The sequence below is a fragment of the Panthera leo genome, chromosome E2 (assembly GCF_018350215.1).
Source record: "Panthera leo isolate Ple1 chromosome E2, P.leo_Ple1_pat1.1, whole genome shotgun sequence".
Lineage (NCBI taxonomy): Eukaryota > Metazoa > Chordata > Mammalia > Carnivora > Felidae > Panthera > Panthera leo.
In genome coordinates, this window is record NC_056693.1 from 4,065,838 (window position 1) to 4,075,155 (window position 9,318).

The 9,318-nt window shown below is 61.4% G+C and overlaps 1 protein-coding gene across 3 annotated transcripts; it reads right to left on the minus strand.

Moving 5' to 3' along the window:
* Window positions 1-389: 389 nt before the first annotated feature.
* MYADM (myeloid associated differentiation marker) lies at window positions 390-8,124 on the minus strand. 3 transcript variants are annotated; one of them, XM_042919587.1, is made up of 4 exons: window positions 8,051-8,124; window positions 7,429-7,547; window positions 3,732-3,797; window positions 390-2,358 (listed from the first exon to the last, which is right to left on the minus strand). In XM_042919587.1, exon 4 carries the CDS (start codon window positions 2,354-2,356, stop codon window positions 1,388-1,390), a length of 969 nt encoding a protein of 322 aa, XP_042775521.1. In that variant the 5' UTR covers window positions 2,357-2,358; window positions 3,732-3,797; window positions 7,429-7,547; window positions 8,051-8,124; the 3' UTR covers window positions 390-1,387. The 3 variants fall into 3 exon arrangements, with proteins under 3 accessions (XP_042775521.1, XP_042775522.1, XP_042775520.1); XM_042919588.1 differs by lacking the exon at window positions 8,051-8,124 and having other exon boundaries at window positions 7,429-7,616; XM_042919586.1 differs by lacking the exons at window positions 7,429-7,547; window positions 8,051-8,124 and adding an exon at window positions 6,103-6,192.
* Between the last annotated feature and the right edge of the window lie 1,194 nt (window positions 8,125-9,318).

Sequence of the window (9,318 nt, forward strand, 5' to 3'; positions counted from 1 at the left end):
CTTGCCCTCTCTCCTGGAGCCCTCCCCAGTAATAAAGCAAGCACAATTTTTTTATCTTTATATTGATGTAAAAAAAAAAATTATGGATGTGGGAATAGGGCGACGGACAAGTCTTCCCTCTGTGGTCGACAGAAGGGACCCATGGGGACCAGAAGCTCCAGGGAATTAAAAAAAAAAAATAAAATATATATTTATACATTTATATATATGACGTTATGCATGTGAGTCCCAGAGAAGCAAGGAAGCAGCTATAGGAAGCGACTAACACACAGAAACACACCTGTGTGTGTGTGTGTATGTGTGTGTGCACCACACTCCAAGTAATGCAATCCCTCTAAGGCAACAGCAACCCCGCCCCCCCCCCCAAGAAAAAGAAATTGAAAAGCAACTTCCCCTTTTAGAATAGGGCCACTCAATGTAAGTTTTGCCCTCGTAACCAGGAAGAGGAAAAGAGAAAAAACAAACCCAGGCTAGCATTGCCGTTAAGGCACGCAGTGGCCATTTTTTTTTCTCCCAGCAAAGGCAGGACGGGCTATTTTTAACACTAAGGCTGGAGGGCCACATCGCTGCCCCTCACAAATACTTCGGACGGGTTTTTGATAACGCAGAGAGCAGTCGGGCTGGAAAACGTTCACCCTTGATTTCCTTTAAGATGGCCTCTAGGCAGTGGATTCTTAGTAAGCCTGGCAAAAATTCTGGAGCCAGTCTCAGGCGAGGCTGGGTGCCGAGCAGGACCCAGGGACCCGGGGTCTGTCTGTGGGTTAAGTGTCATACCCACCGAAAATCTTTGGCCTCCAGAGATTTTTTTTTTTAACTTAAAGGGGACCTGTACGGTACACCCCCCTCCCCTGGGAGAAAGGGAGCCCAATCCCTAGCTACCCTCCCCCCCTCTCCCCCAAACACACACGTACACACCAACAAGGCACAGCCAGGGCGGGCAGGCATGCTTTGGCAATGAGGCCCCTCGGGGAGGCCAGGGGTATTAACAGCTGCAGAGAGAGGTGTGGGACAGGTGGAGCTCAGCACCTTTGGAGGTGGGGGTAGAGAAGAAAGGAGTCTTGGAGCTCCCAAGGAAATTGGAAGAAAGAAAACGGGAAGGGGTGGCTAAGACACAGGCAGATGAGAAAATGAGAGGACCAGAAAAGAGCCGGGAGAGGCAGAACAGGTCAGAAAAGAAGACCATGAAAACAGAAGGGCAAATGGGCCAAACAGGATACGGGCAACCAAACAAAACAGGAAGGGAAGGAGAGAGGAGCCCAGAAGCGAAAGAAACGGAAAAGAGCAAGGGGAATTGGGAAGGACAGGAGAAAGGTGGAAGAGAGGGAGCCCGGAAGAGGAAATGAGAACCTGGGCACAAGGGGGGAGTCAAGAGCCCCCGGCCGGAGCCTCACACCCGAACAAAAACCAGGCGGGCCGAGTACACGAGGTCAGCCACATAAGCCAGCAGGTTGATGGCCGTCAGGATGGCCACGGCCAGCCGGCGGTCCCAGGTGCACACGTAGGAGGTGTGCCTGTTGCCGCAGTTCACATCCCTTGAGCGCCGCGGTTGGCCGCCGTACTTCTCATCGAACTGGTAGAGCGGCCAGAGAACCAGGGCTGTGGCATACAGGAGGACGGACAGCAGGGCCAGCCCGGACAGGAAGCTGGGGAAGGAGATGGGCAGCACGTTGGTGCAGTCACCCAGGTTCAGCAGGATGGCCACGGCCGCCAGGATGAAGCAGATCGAGTACACGGCCACGCACCACTCCAGCGCCGGCTGGTGCTGGTACAGGTACGGGCTGCTGATGAAGGCAAAGATGACACAGGCCACGAAGGTCTCCAGCACCTTGAGCAGGCCTGGCACGGTGGCCATGTATCCGGTGATCTCCCCGGGCCGGGCCCGGGTCCAGGCCACTTCGGTGGCATAAGCCACGCAGGCGATGCAGGAGAAGGCGGTGGCGGCGATGGCGTGGTCCCGGGAGCGGCCATGAGACAAGAACTGGACGTAGGTGGTGGGGTAGATGATGGAGGCCGACAGGCAGAAGAGGGCGGCGTAGCAGGCGTAGGTGATGGGGAAGTTTCGCCAGGACAGGGGGAAGCGGGCCTGGAGCCCGCCCAACTCGACTATGAGGATGATGAGGGTCACGGAGAAGCAGAAGCACCACGTGAACATGGACCAGTTACCCATGGACCCCGTCCAAGCACCCACACTGGCCACCAGTGAGAAGGCCACGCAGGTGGACACCAGCTGCAGCAGGCGGAGGAGGCCCAGGGGCTGGGTCAGCGCCCTAGGGGACCCCACGATGGTTGGGGAGCCCAGGCCTGAGGAGGACGACATGGTGGTGGTGACGGTCGTGCGGGTCACGGTCACCGGCATGGCTGGGAAGAAGGGAAAGGAAGAGTCCTAAGAAGGTTCCAGATGTGGGAACCCAGGCCCTCAGCCCTTCCTCCCCTGGGGACAAAGGACTCAAGCTGGCGGAGGGGGGAGACGCGGCAGGCCTAAGGGGCTGAGTTGGTCACCCAAGTGCCAGCCCCCTCCTCCGACCTGACTGGGGTTTCCCACATCCTGTGGCAGAACCCAGGAGTCTGGGCCGCTGTCTCTGCTTCCCTCTCTCTGCAACCCAACTACCGTGAAACCACCCCAGACTCTCAAAACTGCCCTCCTTCCCCCAGGGACTCAGCCTCCCAGCCACTCAAAAACCTCCCCGACCACACGTCAGAACAAGAGGTTCTGACCTCTTCAGTTGGGCTCCACCTCCTCCCTCTGGGTACCCAGGGCTCCACTCCCCCGGCTCCTTCTATCTTCTAAGAAGTGCCCACCTTCCTTCTATCACCCTGCAGGCATTTCCAGCCTCCCTGGGTGAGAACGTTCTCTGGGACTCACAGGTGATCACAGGTGATCAGAGCCTCTGCCCTCCCGACCTGTCTCTGGAACTGGACCTGAGATCTCCACAGCACACACGCCCTCTCACCTCGGAGATCAAGAGTCTGGGCCCTCAGTCTGAATCCCACCTGGGATTTGGGTGTGGAGTACTTCACCCAGGGACGCCGAGCTTCCGCCTGCCTCTGCCCCTCCCGCCTCCCTCTGCCCCTCCCGCACGTGGAGTCCAACCTCCAAATTCCCCAGAGCGCCCAAGAAGCTTGGCTCGCCGCGACCCAGCCCCTTCCACGGAAACCTCTCACGTCCTGTTACACAGCTTCAGACCCCAGGACTCTGGGCCCTCAGCCTTGGGCACACCAGACACCTGTGGTTTGGGAAATCCACTTCTTTCTTCTGTCCCTCCAGAACCTTCTGTCTCCTTGTCCTACAGACCCTCAGGAATAGAGAGGGTCCAGCCTACTGGGGACCAGGTGTCCAAATCCTCCCCCAGGTCCTGAAACCTCTAGTCTCTCAGCTTCCACCCTAAGTTCAGAAGGCCTCTCTCAGCCACAGGGAAATAAAACTTCCTCCTTCCAGGGTCAGGCAGTAGAACAGGCTTTAACCTTACCTAACTGTCCCTAGGAGAGGCCCCGAGGGCGCAGGAGCCCAGCTCCTGGGCACACTTCTCCCTCGGGTACACAGGTGTCTGGGTCTCGTTCCTTGGAAACCAAGCTCCCAGGTCCTTCTCTCGGACCCAGGAGTCCAGGCCCCCAGATGCTCCTCCCTCTGACACAAAAGTCTGGGCGGGAAGCCCCCTCTGCCCTCAGACCCAAGGAGGCTGGGCCCCCAGCCCCTCCTCCCTCAGACACGGGGGGTCCCGGCTCCCACTCACCAGCAGTCTTTGCGGAGGACCCAGACGCAGAAAGATCCGGCTCTGGAGGTGGATTAGGTCAGACACCTGGAAAAGGCCAGTCAGAGCACTGGAGGGAGGGAGGGAGAGTCCGCGCCCAACCCAGCCCCCGCTCCGCCCCTCCCGGGACCCAGGCGACCAGCCCGCCCAGAACGCGCCGCCAGCCTCCGCAGCCCCGGCGCCCTCCCAGCCAGGGCGGGGATTTGGCCTCGGGCCGGGAGAGGTCCCGGCGGTGACCCCAGGGAAGCCCCGCCCCTGCCCCGTCCCCAAGGCCCCAAACTGCAGAAGCGAAGTGGAAGGAACCCGGTGAAAGTGCACGCCCCGCGCGCGGGCCGGCGTGGGTGTGAGTGATCTTAACCTCGCCCCAGCCCAAGAAAGTCGCGGGCCCGGCCGGCGGGAGGGCCCTGGGCGGTGGCTGCGGGGGCGGGCGGCCTGGCCGGGCGCAGCGTCTCCGTGCCTTATAAGGGCTTCAAGTCGGCCCAGCCATCTGGAATGTGCCGGGGACCAGGGGGCGGTGCTGGGACCTCCGCCCCGCGCCGGCCTCCGGGATCGCCGCCCCACTTGTGGATTCCGGGGAGGGGGGTGGGGCGCGAGTCCAGACTCCAGGTCCCAGGAAGGGAGGCCCGAAGCCTGAATTTCTGGGGCCTCCAAAATGTGAGTCCTGGGTCCCTAGAGCATGGACTGGGAGCCTGGACCCCAAGAAGAGACCCCCGGGTTTGCCTAGGGGAACCCCGCCCCCCCCACCCCATCCCACCCCAACCTCGAAGCTGGAAACCGCACTGTTGGAATCCAGTCCAGAGATTACTAGGCACACCTCCCACCGGCCCTCGGAAGTCAGGTCTCCCTGCGGGGGCTGGGCCTCCGGGGCCACCTGGGAGGTGCTGGGCGGGAGGCGGCCGCCTCCAGCTCCCCGCCACGCCCTCCGGGAACCCGTTAGGAGGAAGTCAGGGCTGGCCTGCGCTGGGGCGCCCTGGAAAGCGGGTACTGCCGGGTCCCGAGCGGGGAAGGAGAAACAGGGCGGGCCACAAATCCAGAAGTGCCCCCAAGGAAGGAGGGGGGTGGTGCAGGGACCACCCGGAGGGGAGGGGGGGGGTCCTTCTCCACCCTCCGCGCCTCCAGCCGCCGCCTGAGGTCAGAACTCAGGAATGCATCTCCGAAGACAGGCGGAGGGAGAGGAAACACCCCTTGGCCTTCTGGGCGCAGTTTAGGACTCCCCCGGCCACGCCCCACGCTTTCTCCACCTCCACGCCAAACACCACACCCCATCACCCGCACAGAATCGCGTCCCTGAACCCCAGCCTCCACTCTGAGCAACCCAAGGCCTCTGGCCTCAGCCTTGGCTTCTCCCAGCCTAGGACACCAGCTTCCCAGCTTCCTCTTCGCCTTTGCGAGCACGGTGCCGGACCTCAGCCCACCGCCTGTCTGGCCCGAAGTTCGAATTCTGTCTTCGGAATGGAGGGGTGGGGAGCAGGGAAGACCCCTCTCTTTCTCAAACCCAAGCTCCCAGCTGCAAGCGCCTCCTCTCGTGAGGACCTCCTCTTGCTAGATTTTAGCCCCCTTCAACCAGGGCACTTAGGAGTCCCCATCCCTCCTCCTCAGACCCAGGAGTCCAGGCCCCCAGCCCCTCCTCCCTCAGACCCACCCAGCTCCTCTTCCCTCAGACCCAGGAGTCCTGCCCCCAGCCCCTCCTCCCTCAGACCCAGGAGTCCAGACCCCCAGCCCCTCCTCCCTCAGACCCAGGAGTCCAGACCCCCAGCCCCCTCCTCCCTCAGACCCAGAAATCCAGATCCCCGGCCACTCCTCCCTCAGACCCAGGAGTCCAGACCCCGGGCCCCTCCTCCCTCAGACCCAGGATTTCAGACCCCAGCCCCTCCCCGCTCAGACCCAGGAGTCCAGGCCCCAGGCCCTTCCTCCCTCAGACCCAGGCGTCCAGACCCCCAGCCCCCTCCTCCCTCAGACCCTGAAGTCTTGAACCCCAGCCCCCTCCGCTCTCAGACCCAGGAGTCCTGACCCCCAGCTCCTCCTCCCTCAGACCCAGAAGTCCAGACCCCCAGCCCCCTCCTCTCTCAGACCCAGGAGTCTAGGCCCCCAGCCCTTCATCCCTCAGACCCGGGAGTCCAGGCCCCCAGACCCCTCCTCCCTCAGACCAGCAGTCCTGCCCCCAGCCCCTCCTCCCTCAGATAGATGACATGTGAGTGCAGGTCTGAAGCCCTGTCCTCTCCAGAATCCGAGTCCTGATCCATGACCCAGTCTTTCTAGACACTCAGACACTCGGAACCCCAGCCCTTCCCTCCCTCTGCACCCAGGAATCTTGACCGCAGCGTCCGCGCCGGGGGGGTCCCCGCAGCCTCACCTCTCGGGCTGTGGCGGCTGCTGCTGAGACAGAGGCGACAGCTGCAGACTGGAAGCGTTTGCTAACTGGGTGGGGTTGGTGGGCGGGGGCGGGGCCGGGGCGGGGGCGGGGCCGGGGACCCGGCGCGAGCGCAGGGCCAGGGCTGAGAAAGGGACTCCCTGAGCCAGGGGTATCCCAGGCCCGCCCCTGAGGCGGAGCCGAGAAAAGACCACGCCCCTCCCCGGGAAAAATGGACCTGGGCTCTCCGGCCCCGCCAGTGCGGGGGGGGGGGGGGGGGCGGGGAGCGGGGTGGAGGGCTGAGGTCACTGTTGCCGTGGTGACAAAACAGGAAGATACAACAGCTGGCGGTGTGGGGGCTCCTGGGGGCTGCCCTCCCCGACTCGGCCCTAGCGCAGTCTCCAGGGGAGGCCCGGGAAGGCCGTTGCCATGGCAACCCGTCTGTTTGGCGTCTGTTTTGGACGGAGCCCCCAGCCCAGGTCCCCACCCCGGTATCACCTCCCTCAATTCTCCCTCTCCCTTCCGGCCCCCTCCCCTCGTCGCCTGCCGCAGTCTGGCTCTTCCAGGCCGGATGCAATCTTGGACATCTGGGTCGCGGTGGGTGGGGGCACCGGGCCTGTCAGTTTGATGGGGTCTGTGGGCCAGGGTCCCTGAAAGAGCCGATCCCTAGGCTTTAAGAGCTGGGCTGAGGTCCCCGACTCCCGGGTCCCCAAATCCTCATTTGAGCAGGGACTCGCCCATTGGTGGACGGGACTCCTGGGTCCCAGCTCACAGTCGATGGGGGCGGGGGGAGGGATGTTGACAGCAAAATGTCTGGATCTCGGGCGGTGGGAGTCGAAGCACGGGACTCCCAGGTTCCAAATGACGCCTAGGCTGGAGGCCCAGATTCCTGACGCAAAAAGCAATCAAAGCTCACACTCCTGGGTTTTCATCCGCTCAGATGTGCTCGCAAGCCGAGCCTCCCAGGTCTGGAGCTGAGAGATATTTTGGGCCTGCATTCCTGGCTCCCGGAGAGAGGGAGGGGCAGGGAAGCTCGAGGAGGACCGGGCCGGGGGCTGGGGGGGGGGGTGGGGGGAGGGAGAGGGATGCTGCTGGGGGCGTCCGATTCATGATTCCCGCAAGAAGGGAGGGGTCCGAGGAGCTGGTGTGCCCGAGGCCCGGCGCAAGGAGGGGGCCCAGGGTCCTTTCTCAGGGAGGCTCTGGGGCCCTGAAACTGAGCCCCAGAGTCCAGAAGCAAGCAGGAGCTGAAGGTCGGGGTGCCCGCCCGGGGTAGGGGCGGGGCGGGGCCCGGGACGCCTGGGACCCTCCCTACTGGCCCGGCTCACTCACCGCGCTCCGCAGTCGTCCCTGGCGCGGCCTTGCTCGCGGCTGCTCCTGGGCGGGGCCTGGGCGGCGGCTGCGGTTGGTGCGCGACTCCGAGCTAACGGGGCCCTGCTGCCGCTGGGTGCCTTCCAGGCGGACAACCAAGGAGGCTTTGAGACCCAGCCCGCGCGAGTCGCGACCGGGTGGGGTGGTCGGGAGGGGTCCAGGAGCCCTGTCTAGCAGTCTGCGTGCCCTACGGAGGTGGGAGGGACTGGGGGGGGGGGGCGCGCTGGACGCCGTGAGCGCGGCAGAAGTGGGGGGGGGCGCATGGGATGGTGGGGGAGGGATGCGGAGCTTGCATGCCCGCTTTTGTGCCCCTGCGGAGGGGGTAGGCACAGACCCTCTCTGTCCTTCTGTGCTCTGCATAGGGGAAGGGGTCTCCGTGAGCCTGGCATCAGGCCCTGCCTAAGGAGTCAGGACACGGTGCCAGTTGGAGGTCCTCCAGGGTGGTCCCCAGGCTCCACTCACACATCTCCTTGGCCCCCAGTGCACAGGCAGCTCTTTCCTGCTCCCTGCCCCAATCTTTGCCTGATCCCACAGTGGCGCTCCTGAGGTCCCCCCCAATAGTTCAGGAGAGGCCTCCACTCACACAATTCACTACGTTGTCCTCTGGTGGAAACAGAGAGTTCCCCCAAACAGCAGAGTTCAGCTGGACAGGAAGAGGAAGCCAACGTTTAAAGAATGAGTCACTGGGTGTGATCTTGAGAAGTGATACCTTAGGGCTCCTGGGTGTGTGTCATCTGGCATCATGGAGGCGCCCCTGGTTCAGAGTGTTTACCCATCCTGTAGGACAGCCTCCCTCCACCTGGAGGATGTTGTCTCCAACCTGGCGCTGTATTCCAGCCCCAAACAGGCCGTACCTCTGTTCTGTGAAGCTAGCTGGGTAGGGGTGACGGGGTGCACGGACCCACCCACCGACTTCCTAATAAACGGAGCTCCTTGATCAGAAGCAATATTGTGTGACAGTGAACATGATGGTGAATAGGGCCATTCAGCGGGTACATAGATGCGGCTGTTGGCAGGAGTGGATAAGGCAAGGCAACCAAATAGCAACCCAGATTTAAATATTCCAGGCAGGAGGAAGTCATCGCTCCATTCATGATGGAAGGAGTCCAAGGTAATTCTCAGGCCACCAGGTATTTGGCTGGTCTTCCTAGGAAGCGTGCAACGTTGGTGGGGGAGGGTTACCAGTGCCACAGCTGGCTGAGCTTTGCTGGGGCAAATCCATGCCTAGCCCTCCAGGGCCACTTTGTTCATGACTCCATTGTGCCAGGACCAGGGAGGCTAATGCTGAGCTCTGTGAGGTCATCTGATCTGCCAGATGGCTTAATAGCCTTCTCTGCAATAGAGGTTTTTTTGGGAAGAGTTCACCTGGATACAGATTACGTGCTGCTTTTCACTCCTGATGCATCTGACACCAAATATATGTTGTTTTTTTTTTTCATACCGATGGCCAATCTCTAACCCTTCTGAAACCAAGTGTCCAATGATTTGTTTTAAAGATTTTATCTTTTTTTTTTAATTAGAAAAATATTGATTTATTTTTGAGAGAGAGACAGAATGCGAGCGGAGGGGGGTGGTGCAGAGAGAGGGAGACACAAGCAAAGCAGGCTTTAGGCTCTGAGCTGTCAGCACAGATCCCCATGCAGGGCTCGAACCGAACCAGGAGATCATGACCTGAGCAAAAGTCAGACGCTTAACCGACTGAGCCACCCAGGCGCCCCTAAAGATTTTATCTTTAAGTAATCTCTACACCCAGCACATGACTCAAACTCATGAGTTGTACCCTTTACCGACTGAGCCAGCCAGGTGCCCCTGTGGGGCCAAGGAATTAATTCCATTTGATTCTAGGTACCT